Source organism: Dermacentor silvarum, chromosome 6 (assembly GCF_013339745.2).
Source record: "Dermacentor silvarum isolate Dsil-2018 chromosome 6, BIME_Dsil_1.4, whole genome shotgun sequence".
NCBI lineage: Eukaryota > Metazoa > Arthropoda > Arachnida > Ixodida > Ixodidae > Dermacentor > Dermacentor silvarum.
In genome coordinates, this window is record NC_051159.1 from 164,912,702 (window position 1) to 164,940,606 (window position 27,905).

General features: G+C 46.8%; 1 protein-coding gene across 1 annotated transcript; it reads left to right on the forward strand.

The window, feature by feature from the left end:
* The first annotated feature begins 4,670 nt into the window (after positions 1-4,670).
* On the forward strand, positions 4,671-26,935 carry LOC119456337 (uncharacterized). Its single transcript, XM_037718052.2, has 9 exons — positions 4,671-5,013; positions 9,011-9,212; positions 12,592-12,695; positions 16,055-16,257; positions 18,421-18,589; positions 20,992-21,264; positions 22,807-22,951; positions 25,094-25,351; positions 26,701-26,935. The coding sequence occupies exons 1-9, from the start codon at positions 4,894-4,896 to the stop codon at positions 26,832-26,834; spliced, it is 1,608 nt and encodes a 535-aa protein (XP_037573980.1). The 5' UTR covers positions 4,671-4,893; the 3' UTR covers positions 26,835-26,935.
* The last annotated feature ends 970 nt before the right edge of the window (positions 26,936-27,905 follow it).

The following is a 27,905-nucleotide window of genomic DNA, read 5'->3' on the forward strand; positions in this document are numbered from 1 at the left end:
TGGCATCAGTGCGAAGTTCTGTAGGCAATGAGGGGTCGAAATGGGCCAGTATTGGTGGTGTAGTGAGTAGGCGGACGAGGGCAGAAAGTTCGGGTCCCCACACGCAAGGAACGTCCTTCTTCAAGAGTTCACTAAGAGCGCGGGCGATGTCCGCGAAGTTCCGGAAAAAGCGACGAAACTAGGAAAATAATCCTACGAAACTGCGGACGTCTTTGGCTGAGCGCGGCACGGGAACTTGTTGCACTGCTCGCACCTTTTCGGTGTCTGGTTGAACACCGGCAGCACTGGCAAGGTGACCGAGCATAGTTATCTGGCGCCGCCCGAAACGGCACTTGGCGGAGTTCAGCTGAAGGGTGGTTCTGCAGAAGACGGCACGAACGGCCGATAAATGGGTGAGGTGGCTCTCAAACGTAGGCGAGTAGACAATCACATCGTCTAAATAGAATAGACAAATAGACCACTTATATCCCCGCAGCAGAAAGTCCATCATACGTTCGAAAGTTGCTGGGGCATTACACAGTCCAAACGGCATGACCTTAAATTGGTATAGGCCATCGGGCGTAATAAAGGCAGTTTTTTCGCGGTCCATAGGGTCGACTGAAATCTGCCAAAAGCCGGACCGAAGGTCGATGGAAGAAAAATATTGGGCTCCATGAAGACAGTCGAGGGCGTCATCGATACGATGCAAAGGGTAGATGTCTTTATGAGTGACTGTTCAAATTCCGATAATCAGCGCAGAAACGCCAGCTGCCCTCCTTATTTTTCACGAGAGTGACAGGGGAGGCCCACGGACTAGACGAAGGTTCTATGACGTCTTTTGTAATAATTTTGTCTACCTAGTTCTGGATGACTTGACGTTCGTCATGGGATACGTCATATGGATGTCGGTGCATAGGAGCGGCGTCACCAGTGTTGATTCGATGAGCCACAACAGATGTTTGGCCTAGAGGGTGGCCGTCAAAATTAAAGATGTCACGATAGGACGCCAGGACCCGGTAGAGATTTTGAGCTTGCGCCTGGGATAGATCGGGAGCAATCATCTTGTTAATGTCGTCGAGAGACGAACGCGCGAAGTTGGCGGAGCAAGAAGGCGGCGAAACATCTGCATCCAAAGCGGCTATTTTGCAGCGCGGAAATGGTGGCCAGCGACATGCCTTGCGGGATAACCTTAGTCAACAGGCTGGCGTTGAGAAGGGGAACGACCATTGTATTGTCAGCAACGGAAACAATAGTGTGAGCCAGGGCGACATCGCGGGCTAACAGGACGTCGATAATCGGAGACAAGACGTAGTCGCCATCGGGAATGTCGCGTGAAGACGTCAAAGTAACGTATGCAGCAGCTTGAGGCGGCAAACAAACCTGATGGCGAGAGCATAAGCGTGGCGTTATGTCGACTGTACTGGCGGGGGGATGGGATAGCTCAAGCTGAATAGCACCGGTCGCACAATCAATGAGGGCAGAATGAGTGGACAAAAAATCTAAGCCGAGGTCATGGGGGCACTGCTCAATGACGACAAATTCGATGGAAGTGGGACGACCAGCAATGCAGACGCGGGCGGTGCACATCCCAAGAACGACAGGAGTCCCTCCATCAGCGACGCGGAGGATGCGGGAGGTGGCAGGCGTGAGCACTTTATGAAGGCGTCGACGAAAATCTGCGCTCATTACAGAGATGTGCGCTCCAGTGTAGATGAGTGCAGCAATAGTTACGCCATCAATCAACGTCTAACAAGCTTCGTCTCGGCGGCAGCGTCAGAAGAGGATTTGTGGTGGCAGTCGTCAATGCAGCGTCACCTCCGGGCGCTGCATTGTTTAGTTTTCCTGATAGACACGAGTATAAGGGGGGACGACGGGCGACGTCCTGGAGGCGAGCGTGACTGGTGACCACGCGGCGACGGGGAGCGGCTATTTATCCTGGAGGAAACATCGGCGCTGGGGAAATAGGACTGGGTTGAAGGTGGGAAGCAGGTGTTCTCCGGATGGTGGTAACGGGTAGACGGCGTTCGAGGCGCGGAGGACCAGCGGGTGGCGCAGGAACGGGTGGCATGGCCGATACGGGGACAAGTAAAGCATATCGGTCGATCGTCAGGGGTTCGCCACGCAGCAGGGTTGCGATATCATGTAGCGAATCGCTGCTCTTGATAGTAATAGGGCGGACGCCACGATGCATGTGTTGGGCTGGCCGCGATGCATACAGAGTGAATGCCCATGTTGGCGAGCTATTGCCGGACAATGGCTTGAACGAATGGAGCCGTAATCGAGCTCGAGTCACCGGCGTGAACTGGAGCAGGGGTCATGGCCTCTAGTTCGCGGCGTACAATCCGTGTCAGCTGATCTGGTGGGACTGACGGCTCTGCAGCCGTGCGGTCTTCGCAGGAGGACGTTGCGCCGTGTGACGTCCTCCTGCGAACGAGCAAACGAGTGCGCCGGCTTTTAGCGCCGGCTTTTAGCCTGCTCAAAGCGCCGGCATTCCTTTATAATAGCGTCGGCTGTAGAACAATTTCTGGAGATTAAACGTTTGAAGGCGTCATCGGCGATCCCTTTCAAGATATGCCCAACCTTGTCGTCATCCGGTATCTCGGCGTCAGCCTTTCGGCATTGCGCTAACACGTCTTCTATGTACGCGACGTAAGATTCAGTAGCCGTCTGCACACGCGACGCGAGAATCTTTGTCGCGGCGATCTTCTGGCCAACGGGCTTCCCAAACAAGTCTCGGAGTTTTTCTTTGCAGGTGTCCCAGCTACCAATCTCGGCTTCGTGGATAACGAACCGTACCTTCGCAGTGCCTTTCAGGTAGAAGATAATATTTGCTAACATCAGGGTAGGGTCCCATCGGTTGTTCGTACTCACGCGTTCGTACTCCGCCAGCCAGTCTTCAACGTCCGCGTCACCGGAACCGGAGAACGTGACAGGATGTCGGAGTTGCACAAGCACGACTGTTGAAGAGGCGGGCACTGATGTAAACGCTGTGTCCTCCGCCATTGCAGACAGATGTCCGAAACGACGGCCGCTGTGAAGTTCCGTTGCGAGGCGAGACGCACCCAGCACCTGCACCAAAGTGTGACGGAAGCGAGATGGAGGCGAAGAATATATTTACAGAATATATACAAATAAGGCTAGGGCAAGAGTTGTCTGATCCGGCACACGTGCAAGCGTCTTCATCGTCGTCTTCGTCGCTCTGCCAAGCATCGCGTTCATCCATACATGGATGAACGCGATGCTTGGCAGAGCGACGAAGACGACGATGAAGACGCTTGGATGAACGCGATGCTTGGCAGAGCGACGAAGACGACGATGAAGACGCTTGCACGTGTGCCGGATCAGACAACTCTTGCCCTATATATATATTCATTTAATTATAATACCTCAAATGACCCAACCGGGGATATTACATGAGGGGTGCACAAATGATCGGCTGTCAGTTTAGCTGGCGTGACTTGATGGACGGCAATAAATGACAGTCTTGAATCGTGACATGTCAGTGATTATGGCGATTTCAGGAGGAAGTGCCTTCCAATCTATAGATGTCTGCAGAAAAAAAGAGCGCTGAAATGTGCACTTCCAGGAGAAGCTACATTGACATGGCTAAGACAAGAGATGAAATAATGAATTATGAGTTGGCTACCTGATAGTGAATAAAGAAAGTCTATGATAATGTAAGCAAAGACGAGTTATTCGATACAAGGGAATGTAGATGAAGCTGAGCTTTCTGGCCTGAGATACTAGAATGGAAACTGTATTCGTTGAGCATAAATTGGGTCGCGTGGTTCCGGACGACCTCAAGTAAGCTGTTTAAGTTTGCTTGATGGGTATCAAAGATCGCACAAGCGTATTCGAATTTTGGTTGCATGAGAGTTGTATATGTTATAATTTTACAGAAGAAGGTGCTAGGAATAATAAACCGCGCAAGTAGCCAAGCGAACGGTTAGCTGAATTTGCTATGCGAATCACATGTTGGAGTCCAGGTTGGGTCGCGAAAAATGAAGACACCTAGCTATTTAACACAGTCGGCCTGTGTTATGGGGCAGTTATTTAAGAAGTATGAAGGGACAACGTAATTTCTGCGACGATGAGAGGAAGTTAACGAGGTCATACTAATGTGTAAGGACATTAACCAGTTGTTGCACCATTTTTGTATGCCAAAAAGGGCATCCTAAGAGAGCGTGCACATCGGAATACTTTCTTATGGCTCTATGTACAACACAATCATCTATAACAAGGCGGATGTTAAATTAGACACTAGAGGGAAGGTCAGTTATGTAAACAAGAAAAAGTAGAGGTCCAAGGACGGATCCTTGACGTGCGCCAGAAATTACTGGGGATAGAGATGAGCGTGAATTAACGAAAACAAATTGTTGTTCGGTCAGACAACCTCAGAGTCGGGTGTAAGTTGAGGAGCGAAAGCTTGTTCAGGAGGTTTGTGTGACAAACTTTGTTGCATTTGCCGCATGCACAGGAAGGTAGAGGTAAAGCAGAGTAGATTTATAGCCGATACCATCAAACATATGAAGCCGTCACTGAATAATGCAGTGGTATAAACAAAAATATGTTGCTTCCTGCCTGTAGACCGGCTCGAAAAAGCCACAGGTGGTTCGCCTTCGAGCTCCAATAAAATTCTCTCGCGATATTAATTTTCTGTTTGCACCGAGCGCGCTGTGAGCGAAGAGGGAGCACTGTGCTACATTACAGCAGCCTGAAAAACAGCAGCCTCTTTACGGCTTAGGCTAAAGTCAAGCTTTGCGTCGTTTGCTTGCTCCCTGCATTTCTCTGTTTTTCTGCTTGCTTTGCTGCAACCTCGAGGGCTAAACTTTCTCGCTTGTATATCTGTAAGAAAGCACCGGCTTTCGTGCCCTGACAGGAACAGTGATAAGCTTGCACTTTATTTGAACACATATGTCTCTCGTGAAGGACCGCATCGTGCACTCCCCATACCCGAATGTCCAAATACCGGAATGCACGTTGTACAACTTCGTCGCAGGATTCCTGAGGCGGTATGCGGACAGCACGGCTTTTGTAAGTGCCTTTCTCGAATAATTTTCGTGCATGCATGCATGCTATATTTATGCATAAAACTGTGTATTATGTGCCTTCTGATGGGGCAACATCGGAGATTACTAGAACCTTAGGTAATGACTTGTTTATGCTAATAGTTCTTGCACATTCCCGGCCCTTACAACAGTGTTTAGCACTGCTGTAAGGGGGTAGACTATAGTGCATCGGTGGCTCAGCGACTACGGTGTGCTGCTGTTGAGCACAAAGTAGCCGGTTCGATTCCTTGCAGCCACATTTTGATGTGGACGGAAATCAAAACGCTTGTGCAGCGAGCTTTGGGTGAATGTTAAGGTATTCCTGTAGGTATTCAAAAAATTTGGAAGACGCTTAAGCTTCGCCTTTAACATTGGAACGCGATAGCATTCAAAGATCCCTGGCTGGTTATCAGGCTTCTCGGCAACTGCAGCTTTCTTTTTCTCCAACTTCGCCTCCGCATGCGGCTGCCGCAGCCGAGGAGGCGAGCGCCATCTGGATGGTATTTTTGCAAGGAGCAAACCGCGGTGCGCCGCTGTGTGAGTGGTAGAAATGCTGGAAAAGAAGCTTGTGTTAGAGTTTCCGCTTAAGAGAAGTATGTTTTCTCGTATATTAATATAACAATCCGACGCTATCACGTCTGTAGGTTGTGGTTACGTCGTACTTTACGATTTTTCTGACGCATTTTGATTTGAGAAATTGGATTAGTTCACCAGCGCCTCTGCGCCACGCAGAGGGCCTGCGTGGTCGGGGTGGTTCGGAATGATTTTCTTGGCCGCGGACGCCGAGACCGACACCGACGCCGGATTTCCGGCGACGCGGGGCCTTTAACGTTATCGCGTTAATAATTCCGTAGCCCCCACTACGCGGTTTCTCTTACAATCATATTGTGACCTTGGGACGCTAAACACCATAATTTAACATGGCGCCAGTAGGAAATAATTGAGGTGCTTGTGTATGTTTTTCCCCTTTGTCCTCCGGTTATCTTACTATTGTCATAATATTAAGTAGTTACGCGCTTAAGCCTCATTATTCATGGCGTCACGGGTAGCTGTGCCAACAAGATCGAGCGTTAAGCAGGACACGGACTACAAGAGGACGCGAACTGCACTGACTTTCAAACAACTATATTTCTAAATGAGCAAGTTCAAGTTCAAACTTTATTTTGCAGCAAAATCTGGATGATCCTCAGTGCTAAAAGCTGCTGTAGGCAGCTTGACTGGTCCTAGAACACCCTAATATTGACAGCACACAGATTTCACTTAAACTAAACAGTAGATAATATTATAAATGAAAATAAAAATACCAGGCCGTAGTTATAATGAACAAATGTACTAACAAAATAAGAATATGAAATTTGCAAAATATTCACCAACAAACAATACATACATTACGTACAACAATACATACATAAACCCACGCGCTGTACTTGCCCAGATTATATCGCGTAAAATAAGGGAAGCAGGATGAACTTACATTGCACTACGAAATTCACAAGTACAAAGGGCTCAAAGTATAGCACAAATCACGCGAGGCCACTCGAACATTAAAGCAACAAAATAAAAGCCATATGCAAATAATACATAAGTACATCACCCCAATATGTGCAGCATGAGTACCATTGTTTACAATAGATTCAAAATTTCGGCGGAGCTGTTGATGCGTATATAGCATAGGTTATAGGCATATTGAACAGGTTATAGGCATATTGCATATGTTCAATCGCCTGGCAAGGTAACAAAAATTCAGGGTCGCCAGCCTGCCTCCGGAGTCTGTACAGGCAAAATTGCCGCGCTACTGGCCGCTCAAGGCACTTCGCGTCTATTCGCGGGCTTCTTTCACGCTCGCAAAAAAAAAAAAAAAAAAAAAAAAAACACTTTTATTTAGCACGTATTGAGCAACAGAAAGCTGTATCGAGAGGTTTTCATGTTGCTCTACAATTTTGCCATTGACACCTTTATCTAATTATAATAATTGAAAAGTTGATTAATTAAGGCTAATTACGTAATTAGGCGGAATCCAAAAAAATCTGAGTAGTATCTCCAAGCGACGGCAAACAACATTACCTTCGTTCTGTCCAGCTACGTGGTATTTGCATGTTTTTATATCTTGGTGCATAATAGTTGGGACACCCTGTATATATTTGAAGACAAATACCAGAGCGGTCAAACCGCCCCGTATTCCTTCCGCCATATACTCCACAGGAACCCGCGCCATGCCATTTCTATAGACGCACGGGTGACACAACGCAATCTGTCTTCAGGCGCACTTGCGTGCGCCATTGCGCGATCTCACCACGATGAGGCCTACAACAGTGGTCTACGCACCGTGTCGGGTGTGATTTCTTTGGCAGGCGTCGACCGATCGGCCCGATGGTGGTTGTGCCGAATTAAACCTGGTTTTTGTTTGGGAGCTCTGGCCCAAAGTTCACTCGTCAGTGGTAGCAGCCAGCAAGGCAAACCCGCTGCAACACCTGTAAATACACATACATGAACGCCTGGCTGGAAAGTGCTGGTGAGGTCCCACTAACGCATGACGTGTTATAGCCGCTCGTGCAAAACGCTTTGAGAGCAAAATCCACACAACCCCACTGTTGACAGTGAGTTCTCTTTCATTCGGAGGTTGTCTTCATGCGAATTCTGCCTAATATTAACGCAGAATCTTGTATGCCCAACGTATTACTTTCCGCGCAATTGCGGAATATCTTACATAACGCCTAGAGTGCTTGCCACTTAGGATTGCGATGGACACGGGGCTTTCTTACGCATGAACTATTTTTTTGGCGATAATGCAGCCAACTTATGTGCGTCAGAAAAAAAAAAACAAAAACAAAATTATTAGCATCAGTGCATTGCTCAACCTTCTTTATGTTATACGACATATATAGTGTGCATGTTTATTTTTAATTTTATTTTATTCAGCTCAAAGGCTCGTGTGAATTACATGAGGGGTTCGTATTACAATGGCAGTAAACATGATATATAAATTGGTACCATCATTAATTATGGAGTCTAAGGAGAAGGTGGCCGGTCACCACTGCAAATTGGGCGGTAAGATCATTCCAGTGTTTGGCTTTGCACAAAAGAAAGGACAGCTGAGGAGGTGTATGAACTCGTTCAGGGTAAACGGCGTTCGGGTGGTTGTGTCGAAGCACGATGCTTTGGACGGATAGGGCTATTGTCGGTTGGTGGGGCATGAAAAAAAAAAAAAATAGTGATACAAACGTAGGCGCACAATCCTGCGGCGTGAGGCAAGAGTTGTGTTTTTAGGGTCGAGATGCTAGAATATACAGAATAACCGACAATCTTTCGGGCGATCTAACGCTGCAGTTTGTTACACTTTTCTGAGGATTCGCTCGGTTACAGACGCTAGCGGGTGGTCAGGATACCTGCCGTGGTAACCGAAGGGGTCACGACGTTATGTTGCTGAGCACGAAGTCGGGGGTTCAATTAGAGGCCACATTCTGATGAGGGCGGAATGCAGAAACGCTTGTACACTTAGGCGTAGGTGCACTTTACCAGATCCTCGGGTGGTCGAAATATAATACGGAGCCCTCCACTACGGCTTATCTCTTGGCTCCGGTGTTACTTTGGGCCGTTAAAGGGACATTAAAACCATATAGTCAAGCTATAGTGATAGAATATTGTTAAAAATGTCTAAGGCGTCAGTGTTTTTGAGAATAGAACTTTAGTAAGCTAGAAATTGAGGCAAGTATATAGGACATGATTTGAGACTACCGGTACATTCTAGTATTTGCCCGATGACGTCGTAACCAAAGCCTGGTTACAGTTGTGTCACAAGTATACTTAACCACTGACAACAATAAGAGCACGTTGGCACGTAATACCCTAGAATTTAATTTCAAGTTTAGTTCGAATGTAGTTTAAAGCGCTGCAGTCAACGCTTAAATATTCGCATTACACAGTCGCAAACCGTCGTGTGATTTTTCTTATTTCTTAATTTCATTTCTACGGTACTCTTCAAGATCGAAGGGGAGGAGACCATGAGCTACGCGCAGCTGCTGAAGCGCCTGCGCCAATACGCCGAGGGCTTTCACAAGCACGGCGTGAAGCGCGGCGACCGTTTCATCGTGGCCGTGGAGAACTCGACCGATGCACTGGTCTCCATCCTGGCGCTCATGTTCTCCGGATGCGTGGCCTGCTTCGCCAGCGGGCCCAGGACGGCAAGTACGTGTACCACTACGCCATCGTGCGAAATTGCGCCGTGCATTTGACGTAAGGTTGACATTTGGGCCTGTTGGTGTGCCAACGGTACAGGTTACGTGGCGCGTTGCGGAGAAATGCACCTGAAAGAAACAAATAGTACATTCACGGGGCAAGGCAAGCAGTGCACGTCCCTCAAAATAGACTGCACTACACGTATTCGTTATCTGTCCGCGCGATTGAGGCCACACTGACGCATCTGTCCCCGAAGTTAGAAATATTGTAAGCTCTTTCCAATGGAGAACAGAAGGTCTCTTCGATTCGGCTACACTTTCTGCGCTAGTTCAGTTGCGGTGCCGTGCGAGTGCAGCAGAGTGTAGTGCCCGTGTAGAAAGTTCAAGTTCAGTGCCTAGCTGCACTAACGCTGCACGTTTATTTCGAAAATGAATAGAAAAGTGCAAGCCTTGTTGTCTACTTGGCGCGTTCCGCTTTTGGCACATTGTGTCGAAGCGTCTGTTCTTATGACACGTCACAGCATGCGGTGGGGCGTGTCGTACAAGGAGGTTGAAAAAAAAAAAAAACTTTTTCAACCTCCTTGGTGTCGTCTATAGCGTCTGCTGTGGTCGCCACATTGTTCTACGGGCGCCTTTTGGGTTGGTGCTGCTCCTCATTATTCGAGAAATGTTTTGCTTTGAAGTATTCTGTGCTCAAAGTCTTGCTCCTGTGCGGACATGCTTCGGCAATCTGGCTGCACCTCCCATCAACTTAGTGCAGGCCTCTCGTGAACCTTTTCGACAAATTTGCATGTAGCGAAAGGGAACTTTTTCTTTTTCGTTATCGCAACAATCACTATCGTGGTAGTACTACATCGTAAGAACGGAATGGTGGTCGTGGACGCTGTTCTTCACGTCAGGGAACGCGTTACAAGAAAAAATTGAGCGAGTTGCATGCTTGTTAAACCTGATGAAACAGCGGAGCCCTGCATGCGTGGGTGTATAACGTAGTGGGTATGACCCTCGCCTTCGGACCGTGAGTTAGAGCACTGCACGGGCTCGGGCTTACCCGAAAGCCCGAGCCCGGCCCGGCCCGTGGGCCGGGCCGAGCCGGGTAGAACAGTTTTTTCACGGGCTCGGGCCGGGCTCGGGCACGCCGTGTGCTTTTTGACCCGGGCCCGGGCCGGGCTCGGTTTTTTTGACGCGGGCCCGGGCCGGGCTCGGGCTTTCTGGTGGTGTGCATGTAACGTACAGTGAGTTATTCTCGGGCGTCTCAAGTCTGAAAAACATTATTTTTCGGTCTCGGGCCGGGTTCGGGCCGGTTTCGAGTCGGGCTCGGGCCGGGCTCGGGCCTAAGGTATAGGGGTGGCGGGCCGGGCCGGGCGGGCAACGTAGATTATTTCCGGGCCCGGGCCGGGCCCGGGTCTCGCCATAAAAGTTTTGATCGGGCTCGGGCGGGCCGCCCAACGTAAAAACGGGCCCGGGCCGGCCCCGGGCTGAAAAAATCGGCCCGTGCAGTGCTCTACCGTGAGTACCCGGGTTGAAATCCCACCTCGCCAAGAAGGAGGAGGAATAAACATTTATTTCGGAACCAGCACATTAAGATGGCCGGGCCTAAGCCTCCCATGAGGGGACGTCGAGGGCTTGCCTCGCCGCCGCCTCACGGGCGTGCTGGGTCGCCCAGGTTTGGTCGTCGAGGGCGGAGCTCCGCAAAAAGTTTATGTTTTTTTGGCTTTCTTTGCTGGGTAGCCCGACTCTGGGCTACCCAGCAAGCCTGCGAGGCGGCGAAGAGGCAAGACCTCGACGTCCCCACGTGGGAGGCCTAGGCCCAGCCAACTAAACTGCTGGTTTCAATAAAAGTTTGTTCATCCTCCTCCTCCTTCTCCTCCTCTTTTTTTCTTTCTTTCTTTCTTTATCTCTTTCTTTTTCTCTCGATTTATCTCTATCTCCTTGTTTCTCTCTCTCTCTCTCTCTCTGGCTCTCATTTTCTCTTTCTCTCTCCCAAAGGAAGTACAGATGCGATCGAAAGCAATTTAACGCGTTAGATGACTTTACTAAGCTGACCTCGCAACCGTTCAGGCATCGAACGAATACCTCACATTCTTATACCAGCTATAGGAGCTGTTGTAACCAAAAGGGAGATACTTACATTCGCGCTCCGTTATTGAGCTTGTGTTCTCTGCTACCGAGAGCTTGCACGATACCTGCTTTTCCGAGGTAGCGAGTGCACGAGCACCGTGAACTCGTGCGGAATTTGTCTTGCACGAATTCAAATCGAGGAGCGCGGTGCAGGCGGCGCGCTCAGCTCTGTAAAATTGAGGGCGAAAGAGCTGCACTAGTGCATAAAGTGCAGCCAAATCGGAGAGACCAAGAGAGAACACAATATATAACTATAGAAGACAGATACGACAGTGTGAAACCAATCGCGCCGCCAGCTCTAGAATTTGCGTTCCTTGGAGGCAACACACGTGCAGAGCAGTCTATCTTGAGGCATGCGCTGTACTTGCCTGTATAAGCATATTCACGAGTTTCTTTAAAAAAGAAAGAAAAAAAAAAACAAAAGGAAAGAAAAAGCGCTCGTGCCACATTGCATACGAAGAACGAGAACTGCCCTGTATTTAGAGCAGTTTTTTGGGGTCCGTTATTATTGCGATAGCAATTATATGGACACTCAAAAGCAGATTTCTGCCGTCGGCGTCGCCGTCGCCGTCGGCGTCGCCGTCGCCGTCGCCGTCACCGTGAGGTTCCGTATGACGTCATTTGGAGATGAAATCGTCGCCGCGCGCCGAACGCTGTATGTGCGAGTGAAAGGGCGCGAGGGGCGCGTCTTTCACAGGGAGTGAACGCACGGCGGAGAACAAACGCGCGTTCTGCGCCGTGCTCGCTTAAGGGCTGCAGTATTAGGCGTCTCGTTTCTCCTTTACAATCACCATATATGTAGAGCAAACGCGCCTTCTTCAGACGCGCGAGAGGCCGTGGGGGAGGGGGAAGGAAAGGACGCGACGTTTAGCTGCGGCACCAAGTGCCTATTTATATGAGAGGCTCCAGCAACAGTCACCAACGCCGCACGCATTTAGAGCTAACGCGGGCAAAACGCCGATGGCGTCGACAACAGTTCTGCGTGTTGTTGCTACCAAAGCCGCTCACCTTACTTCGTATGAGATTGCTGTGTTGCTATCGCATTCATTGCTTCGCCCTTAGGGCGAAACTGTGACATTTTTCTTAAAGTTCCTTGTTAATACGGAGTACTTGACTGGTGTTTCTCGTAGCCAAAGTCTACCTTCGAAATGCAAAACATCATAACTACTTGTAATATTATATTTTTCATCATTCTTCCTGTCGGCTTTGATATGTGTCGTATCTGAGGAATGAAAAGTAAGCCGTTTGTTCCCTTGTCGTCCTCTCAACAGGTGAGCTAGTTTACCATGTCAAAGACGCCGAAGCATCGTTCTGCCTCACAGATAACGCCAACCTGGCGTTCATCACTGGCGAACAGTCTGATTCTCTTTTCAAGGTGCGTTGTTACTGCTTCGTAATTATCATTAAGCTTCCTACAAATGCTTATAGAGAGAAAATCAGCGATGCTGTGCTGGATCAACCGTAAAACTACAAAATGCGAGCAGATTAAATAGACGGACGTCGAGTTGAGCATCTGTGCCTCCGCATGATACGTGGATTAAATAGTAAGAAGCAGAGAAAGACAACTGTCGGGAGAATGCATGTCATAGGATACTCTGAATCACGCTGCTCCGAATCACACTGCTCCGGACAACTTCAATAAATAAATAAATAAATAAATAAATAAATAAATAAATAAATAAATAAATAAATAAATAAATAAATAAATAAATAAATAAATAAATAAATAAATGTGGTTGATCCCTCTTATATAGGAATCGGTATAGAACACGAAAGCGAAAGGTGTCTTCACAGAAGTAGTGTAATGTTTATTGCACATTGATATATAATGTCTATTGGTGTTTTGTGGCTAAAGCGCCCTTAGGCGTTGATGCACCCACGCTGACGCCTGGTGGCACGTCTCCTCCATCACGACTACCAACGTCGATGACCATGAGCAACCGTCGTGCATATGGAAGCTGCACTACGCTGCATACGCTAGCACAACGCGAAAGACGAAGCACGTAACTGACACACTAATACAACGCGCAAGACAAAGCACGTAACTGAATCGTCACCGAGTCAAATCAGCGCGTCGTAATTGCAGCCTCCGCGATCAACTTCAGAAACATTTTCAGAGCTAATTGCGGAGGCCACGCTCCGCTGTGCTGAGTACGGTGAACGCCACCTAAGTGGCGTTGGTAGTGCTTCTTGATGCCAGCGTCCCTTCGAATGCTGGCATCGAGGCGTCGTAGTGCTGAGACCACCGAAGCGTTCACTGTCGGTGCGCGTTAGTGTCATAATGCAGTACTTCTCTTTTCTGCTCGTAGGCGGCGGCACCGCCCCGAGCAAGAGCGCGGGTACACGGAGGAGTGTTAGATATATAAGGCGCGTCTGTGTAGCTCTCTGCAAATGCGTTTGTGGCGCAATGGGTTAAACGCTCGGCGATCTATCGTCGCGGACCGAGAGGTCGTGGGTTCGATTTCCAAATTTTGCATGTTTGTGGAACTTTTTCTTCTGGTTTCTTTCTTTGTATTATGTTCGTGTACATTGTAAGAACGTCATTCCGTATGACGTATTTCCGTGACGGAAATACGTCAGTGAAGTCTTGGTGGACCCCGGCATAAAACACTTTCGTGTTAATAAATAAATAAATAAATAAGTTAATGTTCACCTGTACCCATTTGTACAGAGGAGCGGCGGATAAAAGCTATTATTTGGCCGAATACATACCCACTCTCTGAGATCGAGCTTCGAACTGTAGAAACGAGGTTAATACCGATTAATTATAGTCTACCGGCACTGATAATAAAGCACTGGCAAAGCTGCAGTCGCACACGTGCAACTGGTGGTGGGCTAATTTTGATGCGCTCATATGTATTTGCTGTGACAGCTTTCGTAGATTTTTCCGTAGATATCATCGTCGTCATCGTCATTCTGTTTCTTACGATTAAATTTTTTTCGTAGACGTTGCCAGGGAAGAAAATTTTGTTAGCACACAGTGTTCGATTCCCAATGGGCTACGTGTTAGCGGTCGTGCCGTCGCCGTAATCGTCGTCATGCTAAAGATTTTCATTGATTGGCTGTCTACGATTTTTACATTTGGTTTCCTTAAATTATGATTTGCCGTTTTGGATGGTCAATAACGCTTGTAAAAAAAGAAAATAAAGAAAACGTGCAATCATACTGCAAGCGAAGCGCAAGAAACAAGGACAGTGGGAGGGTCCTTGTTTGATGATGACATATATAATAGATGACACTGAAGTGGCTTAGGTGCCATGCGCGGGCTAGTCAACATTTAAAAACTATAACTCTTTTTATTTTACAGAGGTAGGGAAGAGATGTTCAAACACTAAGGACCAAGACTATAATTTTTTTTGATGATTCAGCTATCAGTCTAGTTATAACGTCTTTATTTTATTGCGATAGCAAATATGTGGACACTCCAAGCGCATTTCTGCTGTCGTCGTCGCCGTCGTCGTCGCCGTGAGGTTCCGTATAAAGTCCAAGGGCGATACAATCGTCGCCGTGCGCCGTATTCTGTATGTGCGAGTGAAAGCGTGCGAGGGTGAGCCGGCGATCGCGGCGCTATCTCGCGCACGAAGAGAGAGCGAAGCGGAAAGGAAGTGCGACGTCTTCCAGTCGCGCGCAACGCTTCGGAGGGAGGGTAGGGAAGGGGGGGGGGGATGTTACTCCGCGCCGCTCCAGCGTCGTGCGCGCCCGCCGGGCATCAAGGCTTCGGGTGAGGGGGGGGGGGGGGGGAGCGAGTGGGGAAGCCACGTACTACGCCGCGCGCTTCCGCCCGGGCGGCTGTATATTGAAAGCCATCTGCGACGGGGTCAGAGTCCTTCCTCCCTGCGCTGTGTTTTCGCGGCTTAGTTCGCATTGATGCGAGCGGCGGGACGAAGGTCAATTCGATCGCTGGTGCTCCCGCGCTCACTCACTGCAGCGTTTTGACAGCAAGTTCCCGCGGTCATCGAGCGAGATGCGTTGATGTTTGCTTGTGCGCGCGTGGACACCATGCTTGTTAATTTAGTTAGTATGCCTATGTTTACTAGTTTATACGGCCGATAAATCTACTATCCTTACTTCGTATAGCTGTCCACTAGTTTGCTATCGCAATCGAAGCTTCGCCTTTGGGGCGACACTGGGACTTTTTTTTTGTCATACCAACAAGGCCGAACTTCTACCCTTCTCAAGTCTAATCATGACATCGAAAGGACGGAGTAAGCTAGCCGGGCACTTGATAAATAACTGATGCAATTTACGCGTCATATATAGTTACTTGTCGAGCAATCTGACAATAACGAGCGTGCATTATTTGAGTACTCCGTCAATTGCGCGCAGTTGCTATTTGTGCAGCCTTAAGAAGATTGTCTTGTATTCCGAGCGTGGCTAGCAGGTGGAATGATTAGCGGAATCCATAGTTTGTAATTATTCGTTAACGTAACCTGTTCTAACGGTAAATTACGACAAATAAGAATTGTAGTTGTCATCTGGAACATATGACGGCACGGGGGACAGCTTCGGTAACTTGAAGTCGGCGTCGTCACCTGCCTTTCGCTGCCCCGTCTTGTTCCGATGTTAAATCTGATGCTCCGCCTTCCCTGAAGTTTACCATTTGTTCAATCGGAAGCGCGAGGCAGAATGCACCAATATTAGTTTTACTCAGCATCCAACAACGTTTGTACCAACTTAGTACACTCTACTTTTGCGCACGCTTCAGGTGACAGTTGTGTCGTCGGTGTCTTTCAGAGGATATTCGTGATGCGAGACACGCCGGGCTTTGTGTCAGTGACGTCTTTCCGCGGACTCCCCGAGATGGCGCTCGAGGAACTCCAGGAAGAGGACACGAGGAAGGCACTGTGCGCTATCGCCTACACTTCGGGCACCACGGGCGAGGCCAAGGGAGTGATGCTGTCGCAGTACAGCTTTGTCTGTGCCATCGAAAGTATCAGGTGTGCTCTTATTCAGTTAAATTAGTGCCAATGCCGAGGGAAGATAATTTAATGAGCACATGGTTGTGGGACACGCGATCAAAGGCTTTGGAAAAGTCTAAAAAATATGGAATCAACCTAGAGATTATCGTCCAGGTACTGTAGTAGGTCTTGAGTGAAATCAGCTAGTTGGATTTCGCAAAGCAGTAATTTCTTACAACCGTGCTGTAGGGGGTAAAAAGAAGTTTTTTGACTCTATATGGGTGATTATGTTAGATGCAATAATATGTTCTGGAAGTTTAGACGGAATGCTGGTTAAAGATATCGGTCGATAGTTCGTGGTCAACTCGCGCTTGCATGATTTAAATGTAGGAACAGTTTTAGGTTTTTCCATTTTTCAGGAACGTTTCCAGATTATAAAGATTCAGTAAACATAATTTGCTATATCCACAGCCCGACGAGCAATTTTATTTTCGGGCGGCTTGGGTTTTTTTCGTACGCCAACACCGACGCCAACACGAGGGAGGCAATATATATATACAATACACAAGGAGAGAAAGACACACCAAAATGCAGAGTACGAGCATTACACACGAGAGTCTCGTCCCGTGGTTGACAAGAATTCCAGCACAGATTTGTGAGCCTCATACGGAGTTGTAGCACGACCTTTTGGAAACAGATATAATTAAGCGCACTTCGATCAAGATCAAGTTGTTGGAATTCGTTCAGCAGCACAGCGCGATAACTGTTGAATGTTGGTCATTCTAACAGCAAGTGCTCAAGCGTTTCGCTGGGGTGTCCTCAAGCCAGGTACGAAGGGCTTGACGCACGTCCTTGTCAGGGAAGGCGATGCGCGACATTAACATTCCCAATGTATAACTTGATCAATAGAGGCCTACTGCAGCGAGAAAAAAAAAAAAAAAACAGGACCAGACATTGCTGTAGGATACGATCCCTGGACGTCACGTTCATCCGGGTGTAAACGCTCTAGGTGGCGGCGTATAAACAGTGTAGCCTTGTCGAGTGCACAGATTATCATCAATGAAGTCCAGGTTTCCCGCTGACGCCACCATAGCAACAGGTTCCTTGTTTTCTGAAATGGCAATATTTGATGGTATCCACTGAAACATCACTGGTTTCCCCTCAGGAAGACAAAAGGGACCAGTTAATATGGGAAAAATTAAAATCGCTGAAAAACAATATCTGCTTCTCGTGATACTTTCCTTTGATGCTTTTTATAACATCGAAAATGCATGCGAAATAGGCCGGTTGGTTATTGGCTGGCCTGTAACAAATATCGAAGTCTGATTTCACGGAGTGGCTGTAAACACAAATCCGCGATAACCTGAGGTTTTATCATGACAGACTAGTGACGATGCTGACTCGTTTTCAACAGCTACAAGGACACCACCTCTTCTGTTACATGCGATCGGGATGATATAGCGCGATACTTGGGCTTCGGAAGAAAATTTCGGAATCTTCAATGGGTCTTCGGGTAGCCAGGTTTCTGTGATGAGTAGGATGTCGGCGTTACTGTCAGCTGTAAAGCTGTGCAGGTGATTAAGCTTGGACAGAACACTGCAGATGTTAGCGAAGACAATGTTTAGGGCTAGTGATAAACACCGCGGTTTATATGTTTAAGTCACAGTATTGTTATTTAGACTGCGTTATTTGCGACTGCTGCTTGCGGCCAGACAGTGCAGTGCTTCTATAGGTGTTTTCGGATGTTCTGAAAAAATTTCTTCACGCTCTCAAAGGTTGCTTAAAAAATGAAAATAAAAAACAAGGAATAAATATCCTCGCCAGCGTAAAGTTTATCGGGTGCGAGTTTTAAAGCACATTTTTGAAGCTTGACAAACTGTAACAACCTCTAGCACGCATGGCATGTTGCAGGGTCTCAATTTTCCCTAATTGCGTGGTGACTCTCTTTCAATTTTCGGGCGCATGCGAAGATATCTCCTTTAATTTGGAGTGGCTGAGTTTGACAATGACAGGCTGTTTCTTTCCTGCAGCAAATTTTCTGAAACGGTGATTGTGGCACCGTTCAGTATTGTTTGTATCAAGCTGAATTCCAAGATAATTTAAGCATAAGCAAATTGACGTCCGGCATAATGAATTTTTTTTGTAAGTGCCATATTCCCTTTATGGTCGCCTGTGTGAACATACTTTGCTTAATTATTTCAGGGCAACGAAGTCCTCTGGCAGTAAAAGCGTACTGCTCATATTATGGAACTTATACTCTGTATGTGCAATTCGTGCCTTCATGAGCGCACTGTGCGCGGGATCGACAGCAGTGATCATGAATCCAAAGCTCGGGAGTGCGAAGGTTATTGAGGCAATCAAGAAGCATAAGGTAAGCCATATGTTTGAACTTATTTCCACAGTGGGTGTTTATACACTAGTTCAGAGCAGACACTTCCTCAAGCAGCTCTTCTTTTTATTTCCAGAAGACGCTGATTTCATATATAGGAGTAATGTATTCAAAGTTGACACTGTAGCGACGTTTGTTTATCATAATCGGTAAATAGTTGTGGCAGCGGTAGATTATTTATTCAGCAAGTACCGTAAAATCTTTATTCTTGATCTGCAGTGAGTCTAAACGCACATAAAGAAGAACTTCTAAGGTATAGTTTAAACTAGTACGTTGTTGTTCCCAAACGCTGCTGGAATTTTTTTCCAGGTGGATACCGTGGATTATCATCATAAAAACGGAGAGTCGAACTTGGAAGGGTCAAACCTCCGGTTTTTAAATTTCGCGCAGTTGCGCCAACGGGACAGCACAAGGTCTCGTTTGTGGGCATATTGTTTTACGTTAGAAAAATATACCAAAGGTGTCTTAAGCCTTTGCTTACTTTTGAATCGAATGCAATATTTCTTTCGTTATGAATAACGAACTATTTACGAGCAGATGCAGTCGAAATTCATGACGTCAAGAGTAGCTGCGTGTTGCCGAATTCGAAGGTGATTTCGCAGCGGTTTTTAATTTTACAGTGAAGCTAGCCATCATATAGTGAAGTGTATCCTGGCAGTTCCGCAACGGTTTTCATGCGGCGGTGATGAAATCCGAAGGCAGCGTGGTTAGGGAGCCTACATGCAAGCGCTGCTTTGTATGTTGCGCTTGAATGTAGGCTCACTGAACGTGGTCGGTATCAAACGTCAATCAATAAACAGCTAGGAACGCAGCCTATGTTGTAATTCTGAGGCGGTCGTATGACCAGGGGGCATCGGTAAGAACGAGCAGCCATATGCTGGCGTCGGTGATGTGCAATCAGTAAGAAAAGACCACAATGCAGCCAATTTTTAACGCGAAGCTTTCTATGTCTAACTGATTCGTCCGTGAGCGCCGAAAACGTACTGCAGGAAAGCCAACTTCCACAATGGAACTATCTGCGCATCTGCGCACACACTAGAACAACGGAGCACGACATACGTATCGTAGAACACTACAGTTTACATTCGCAGATGTAACAATGGGAAGTGCAACGCCACGCTACCCAGACGAACTGTATATACCTGCATTGCATTATGCGCATCACGCAATGCCTTCCCGGCGGTCGCCATGGGTAGGCCGCGTTTGCAGTGCACGGCAGAAGAGGCTGCCGTACGCGAACGTAAGCGCGAGCGCGATCGTGCTCGTAAGGCCAGTCCCGATGTATCGGCAACGGCAGAGCCTCTCACCGTCTACCACAGCGATCACAAGGCAATGATGTGCAAGTGTATAGTCGTCCGTGAAAGTGTGAGTGTGTGCGTGTAATCAACGGCTACATCATCTAAAATAAAGGCTATGCAACTTAAAAAAATGTGTCTCCATTCAACTTGAACGTTCAAAAAATACTATCCTAAACAAGCACTCAAAACACATATGTATCGCATCGGGTCGCTCAGCATTTCTTGGGTTCGTTGCGTGGTCGTTGACTTTGGACTTTGATTCAGTTTGCATGGGAGAAAGCTTCGCATTCAACCTTCTTTCTTTAGGAAAGAGGCTTTGATTTTTAAAGCGATGGCTTTAATGGCACCTTTGCGCAGTGAGCGCGGCATCGGCGGAATTTAGCATGAGTTGACCGTGAGCGAAAAGTGTCTACCAATCACAGAGCGGTGCTCGGTTCGTTGCAGCACCACCAGATGACGCTCGCCTCCGCGCATCCGCTAAAGCCCCGCATCTGCGGCAACGGAGGGCTGACCTTGCGAGGAAAAAAAAAAAAGTCAGCCAGAAAGCTCGCATTCGGGCATAGCGTTCGCCGCAAGCGTTGCCTGGGAAGGATTACGGTTGTATAAGCTGCAGTTGCCGGGAAGCGTGAGAAACAGTAAGGGCCCTTTAATGCTATCGCGTTCTATTCTTAAAGGCGGAGCTTAGGCGTCTCCCATTTTTTTTTTATTTGAACTAGTGACCGCAGTAAAAGTCTGGAACCCGGTTGTGGTTTGATGGGTAACATTTCTGAATGTTTATCACCAAAATGCTGAACTTGCCTTCACTGCGTTGTACATCCCTCTTATATGTCATCATCATCCCTCATCGCATCTTTGCTTCCCAGTTACCCCTCTCCTGTGCAGAGTTGCAGGCTAGAGCGCTCTAGCTCAGGCCGACATCTCTGCCTTTCAAATAATTTTCTATCTCTGTCTTCTGCGTTCACTACCGGCTTCATAGCCTCGGCTCACGATAAGAGATCTTGGTATTCTAGAAGCCTTACAAATCTAGCTTAATATTACTGTGTAGGGTTCCTTCAAACTGGTGATGTTCATGACGGTCTCGCGCAGGTGACGACGTTGTGCGCGACGTCCACGCCTTTACAGCTACTGCTGCGCGAAGCGCTGAACGCGGGCGAGACGCTGAAGAGCGTCAATTATGTCGGCAGCATCGGCGGCACGCTGCCCAATTCAGCGGTGGAGAATATGCGGCGCGTGTTCGACCTGCGAAATCTTGGCCACTCTTACGGGCTCACGGAGGCCGCTGGCGTGGTGACATCGCCTCCCCACCGTGACACGACTGTGTCCTTCCTCGGCTACGCCCAAGCCGGGGTGCTTATCAAGGTGAGGCCTACTCGTTGCCCAGGGAATCCTGAAGTAAACACGAAGTCAGGCTCGGGCTACGTTGATATTGCCGTAAATTTACGGCCACGTTGAAATGCACTAAGCACGAACTTGCGAAACTTGCTAGATGTAGTAAGCAAAACAAGGAAAAAACAGGGTCTGGTTATACTGCCGGACAGTATCTTCCATTTTTGAAACTCAGATTGAAAGTGATTATGGTGGGTCAGGAGATGAATGATTTTATTTCGTTATGTATTTGTTTATGCATGCCTGCATGCAAAATTTCGCCCAGCAGAGAGCGTAGTTGTAGTGGATTTTTTTTTTACCGGTACAGTAACGCAGTACATGGTGAAAAAACTCGGCGCTAATGCAATGGTAAACTACTCGGCGGTAATGCAGAATTCCACTCAACGTGAAAGCTGGGGGAAGTGCGAAGCAGTGATTCGCCGGTGTTTCCCTTGTGTTTATCTTGTTTTAGCCTGTGTTTATCTTGTGTTTAGCAATTCATCATCCGTTTTGAGACCTGCGCAAAGGCACAACTGGTGGGAAACCGCCACGCATATGGAGCCAAAGCCTTTGCTGATGATAGTTAGAAGCGATTTTAACGAAGTTCTCTTAATTAATTCGCTTAATGCTTCATTATTCCTATCTTTAATTATTCCGAATCATTTTAGTTTATTCTGAATTGATTTTGATCACTTCTGCACTTGTTCTGACCCTGTTTTGAGCACTTGTTTGTGAGCGTGATCACGACAGATTAACGCGACGGATGCCGCCGACAGCCAGGGCCCCTAAAGTGCTTCGCACTTAGAAAAGTTCACAGAAAACGCAGACATACATTACTAATCACATGTATATACAAGTCGCATGGTGCAGAAACTTTCTGATCTTATAAAAAAGCAATACAAGAACTTAAAAATTCAGAGAATAATAATGAATGTTGTTCCAGGATAAAACACTTCACAGACGTAGTTCTAAACTGCCTACCTACAAGCTACATTGCACAGTGTACTGAAGTTGACGTGCTCACCATCGATTAAGTGGGAAAAATCGGACTTCAGGTTAAACGTCCTTTCATTCAATTCATCTTTATCGCGCCCATGCCGCCGTAGCGATGGCGTCACTGCAGGTCATCAAAGAGTTTCTTGTCTCCTCATGACTTTCATTGCTATAGGAGCGCGTAATAGCCTACGACTATTGTCGGAATAAATTCCGACTTTAGAATGTGCTGTAGTTATATTTTCAAATAATGAACAGCTGACTAATGGACAGCACTCTTTCTCAGTTTGAAGTAATAAGAAGCAGCTTCTGCAATTCAGTGCTGGCGGCGTCACTTAATTGTCTTACGCCAACACGCTGTTTCAGTTTTTGATTAGCGTTTGATCGTTGTATAACTGGCTTTATTTTCGCAATATACGGCTGAAATCTCTTGCTATAGCTTTTTTTAAACTTCGGTTGTAGCCATAGGAAGGACTAATAGCTTGCCAGTGCTTTGTGTTTGAGTGCACATGTTTTCTACTGTTCGCTTTTCTTTCCCGACAGGTTGTTGATGTCGACACGAGGGAGCCTCTCCCAGCTGGAAAATGGGGTGAAATTTGTGTTAAGATTCCTAGTGTCATGATGGGCTACTTGAACAAACCGGAAGCAACAAAGCAGGTCCTCGACTCTGAAGGATGGCTTTTGACCGGTGAGTGACCTTTACATTGATGTCCAAAATCTGATACTTCAAGAAAAGCCATCGATTCTTAAACCGTTTATCAGCACACCAATAACGAAAAGAAGAAAGAAAGTTGCTTTATTAATACAATGTTTTTTTGGAGTTCGCGAAGATGTGTTGTATGCACAAGGTTTACGGCGGTTCACTTGCGCCGGTAAGCCAGGCTGTCGACGACAGCCAACGTCTTGTGCATACGCCACTTTGTCACTGACTATATTCTCCGCTGAACACTGAACTGTTTCTCCCTCTTTAGTTTGTTTCCCACCTTTGCTCTAATACATTTACTTTGTTGTCTCTATCTGAAACCTATGTCGCATTGCTGGCGTTAGATGTGATGCGAAAGAAACTCAGTACAGTTCTGCATTTTTATGTTGCATCGCTTAAGTAGCGAGTCAATGTATACAGACCCCTCGATTTAATCAGTCCCGTCCTTGAACACGTATAGAATATTATTCTTTCGCAAGGCATATTTCCTATGCGAATTGAGCTCTTGCAAATGTTAGGGTTTTATTTAAGGGCGGAGACAAAAATACATTAAACTTTAGGACATATCAATACTACCTTTATTTTCTAAGAGCATAGAAAAACTAATCACTGAGAGAATGACATCATTTTGTGAATAGTGCAATATAATGACCAAGTCACAATTTGGTTTCAGGAAGGGCTTATCAACTGAGTCGCTGCTTTTAAAACAAAAGGAAATAATTCTACAGGACGACAAAAGACAGGTTATTAATTCTTGAGGTCTCCGTAGGCTGCTTTAAGGGGTTTGGTCACATTAACCACCTTACACTATTACAAACAAAAGCTAGATCACTACGGTTTTTTCCTTGACTTAATTGACACGTACCTCAAATATGGATGGCAGCAAATTGTCATAGATAACGAAACATCCGACATCCAGTCAGTAACGCTTGGCGTACCACAAGAAATAATTCTTTGGATCTCTGTTATTTATTATTTACATCAACTACATTGTAACCATAGATGAATCAACTAACTTTATCGTGTACGCAGATGACATGACTTTGAAGTTTACATCTCATGATAGCAAAAAACTTATAGATAACGCAAACCATGTTCTACCCAAGTTAAACGAGTGGAGTACCGTAAATTACCTTATAATAAACAGCACTAAAACAAAGGCTGTACGTTTCTAGCCGGAAAGTCAGGTGATAAACAATGAAGGGGATTTTAAAATCGGTGCCTCTGTCATTGACACTGTGAACTCCGTAAAAAGTCTCTGCGTCATTTTTGAAGAACACTTAAGATGGACAACACATGTAGATACGGTTGTTAAAAAAACTAACGCGTGCGATGCTTAATAAACTACGTTTCTTTTTACCGACGAAGGTAAAATGATTAATTTACAATTCGCTTTTTCTGTCGCATTTTAACTACTGCCTTCTAGCCTGAGGAAATACAACAAAAACAAGTATTAGGAAATTATATTTCCTACAAAAGAAAGCCGTTCGTGCTGCTGTCCTCTTTTCCATAGCTTTGGTGTCCTTACAATTCATTCCCTAAACATTGACACGCTACTCAGGATTTGCAACATGGAAATGAAGAACTGCGCTGAGTTTCTTTCGCATCTATCAAAGCTAACACTAAACTACTATAAATATGATACAAGGCACTCTTAAAAACGGAATGTTCCGCATACACGAACTAACTAGGGGCGCCAGCTGTTAACTTATATGCTGCCAACATTGCTGAACTCATTTAACCAGTAATTCTTTTGGTAGTATTCAATGTACCCTTGATTTTTTGCTCAACTTGCTTTTATCTTGTGTATGTTTGTGACCAGTGTCATTATCGAGCAAGGAAGCAGGTTTTGTGTACTTGTTTTGTCATGCTGCACAGCTGTCAAGAACTTTGGTTTTGTATTCATTGTCTGTAGACCTATCGAGAGTTCTTCATTTAGCATGTTTGAGTAGTACTACCAAATTGTTTTAAGTTGTAGCAGGTGTGCTTTCTTTTATGCGAATTTGCGCATCTGTTGTAAAGAGCACAGGCCCAGTCAAGCCATTTATTCTTTGGCTTTTTGTCAGTGCTCCTGACATTGTACACACGATATCTAATAATCGCGATAATTCGTCGATAATCGCGCAGGTGACTGCGGCTACTACGACGAGGAGGGCTGCATGTACTACGTCGACCGGCTCAAGGACACGATCAAGTTCCGCGGCTCTCATGTGCCAAGTGTTGAGCTGGAGCATCTGATCGGCTCGATGGCCGAAGTGAGCGAGGTGGCTGTGGTGGGAGTGCCCTCTGTTGAGTACCAGGAGGCCACGACAGCTTTCGTCGTGCCCGAGCCGCCCGCCACCGGCAGCGTTGATCTCGCCCTGAAGATCAAAGAGCACGTGGCTGGTGAGAATCAGTGTTCCTGGCGGGCTGCAGTGTTATGTAACATTTTAGCCATGGCGTCAGTGATCGTCGGTGCCCCTCGCACCTCGTGCCTAAAGAGTTTCATGCTAAGAATACCAAACGAAAATATTGTGCTCCACTTGTTCTACCACCGTGGGGATCAGGGGTAGAATAGATTAATTTGTTCTACCGATTCGGCATCACTTTGTGGAGAAAGCGCATTGCTGCCTTTTTCTTTAATATTGTTGTTTGAGTCTTAGCTGTGTTGTGCGATTGCCGCGTAACGTATACTGCTGTTGTGCTGAGCAAAGCGACTTCGTCCTTGCTGGTTTAAGCTTGATTTTGAAAAATTACGCCGTAGCGATAGATCCGTGACAGCTTCGTGGGGAGTCAGATGGGGCCAAACAGCGAGTTTCAGAAAGAGCGTACCCCCCAAACTTATCTTCTAAACTACAGAATAGGGAGAGTTATAAATAGGGGACCCAACGTTATCGGAAGTTATTGGCTGTGCGTACAAATTAACGCAAGGAGACTAGAACATAACCGGTCTTTGCGTTACGTATGCTCTTACGTTAAGCGGCTCGGGTACGCTATTTCTAAAACCTTCCAAGACCCACCCACATTGTTTGTGTTCCTCGCATGCGTGTGCGGAACACGATCAAGCCGATGAGCTGTGCCACGCACTGAGCTCCACGTGTGTAAATGAAAGTTCGTGACCGCGCAACAACTGGAATCGCACCGTGCATTCTCTTTTGCTTATGGCAATTGCGAGACCGCTTTTTATGATGTCCCAGAAATAAACGAGGCTTTTCCGCCGGAAAGCCTCGTTTATTTAAAGTGATAAAACAGTTGGCTATGAACTCTGGGGGTCTTCGGCCTGACACGTGTCGAAGGGGCGTTTGTGAAAATCTTGCTAGTTGACTTTAGGTAAACCTAAATAGCGGGGTTTAACGCCCCCAAAGCAACCCACGTGTGACGCGGAACCTGTGGGCTTGGTCGCCTCATGGGGCAAGTTACCTTTTCGTCTGCTTTCATTTACCTAATTATTCGAGCCATTTCAATAAAACATAACAATGAACTTCTCCTATGCTTTCTCGGGCTTCGCTGTCTGCTACTTTGTATGGTAGTGAATGGCAATTCATCGAGCCTCTCAGATCCACTTATGATTCTCGCCCAAACTGCACTCTGGATAAAAAAATGAAAGGGGCTAGCTAGCTAGTGCACGTTCATAATTATGTCACGCTTAGTTATGCACTTATGTATTTTACTTCAATACATAACGAAGCAGCCTGAAGTGAAACATTACCAGAGTAAAGACAATTATTCGTTACGGTTTTCTTTTGCGTTTTCAGAAAAAACTCCGATCCACGTGCATTTGTACGGAGGCGTGGTGTTCACCGACAGCCTGCCACGGAATGGGATGGGAAAAGTTCTGAAAAGGGAGCTCAGAAAGATAGCAGCTGACAAAGATACAGTCAAGTTGTGAAACATATATGACATCATTATGGCATGGACTGGATCTGTTTCGTCGTCGATTCGGGGGAAACTTGATGTCGACCCTCAAAGTAATAAACTGGTGTGCAGCGATATGGCCATCTGTTCTACTACAACCAGGCTGGAAGGTGCTTTGCGGGGTTATACGTCCTAACGCGTGGCACTATACAGGGTGTGCCACGTACCTTGCACGAAAAAATTTTAAAAATACGCAAATGACACGTGGCTGGACAGAAACAAGGTAATGTTGTTTGCTGTCGCTTGGAGATACTTAGATTATTTTCTGCATTCTGTCGAATTACTTAATTAGTGTAAATAATCAACTTCTCAACTATAATGATTATATGAAAAGTGTCTATGAAAAATTGTATAGCAACATGAAAAAAGCCGGCAGATCCCACGCCCTGCGGGAATCGATGTTATGCGAAGCAGTGTGCGGGGAGCCTACCAAGATAACGAGACGACCATGAGAGCACCAATACGTAGGTGGATCTTTCACGACCTACATGACACGCATGTCATGACATTCATGTCATGAGTCCTCAGGAGTCCCTTTAGCTACACCTAAGAGACCTTAAGGCGAAAGCCTTACTCATGCTCATGACTATGACTGCGACCATCACCGTTTTTTCTTCACTTAGTACAGAGGTCAACGCTCATGTCTAGAACAACGGAGCGTCGCGCTCGAGACTGCACCAGCGACAGTTTGAAATAGGCCACATCTGAGCATGCGCGGTGCCAATGACGCGCCTGCCTCGCATGTGCTCTCCTTGCTTATCGCCGCAGCTGCAATCAACTGCTTTGGACGTCAGAAGCGCTGTCAACGGTGTAGCGCCGACAAAAAAAAAAAAAAAAAGAAATGTGCGTGGGATCGCCCGGCTGCGGCGTCCTTATACTACAGGCTTATTCTCAGTTCGCGGTACCGTCATAACACCATTGCGTCGCACATATATCTCGCGCATCGCGCCGTGGATTTTGTATAACGCATTGCGTTTATTACCGTCTGTTGGGAGTGAATTTTACAGACCTACTTTCATCGTTTATTGGTCGTCCACCCGCCAAC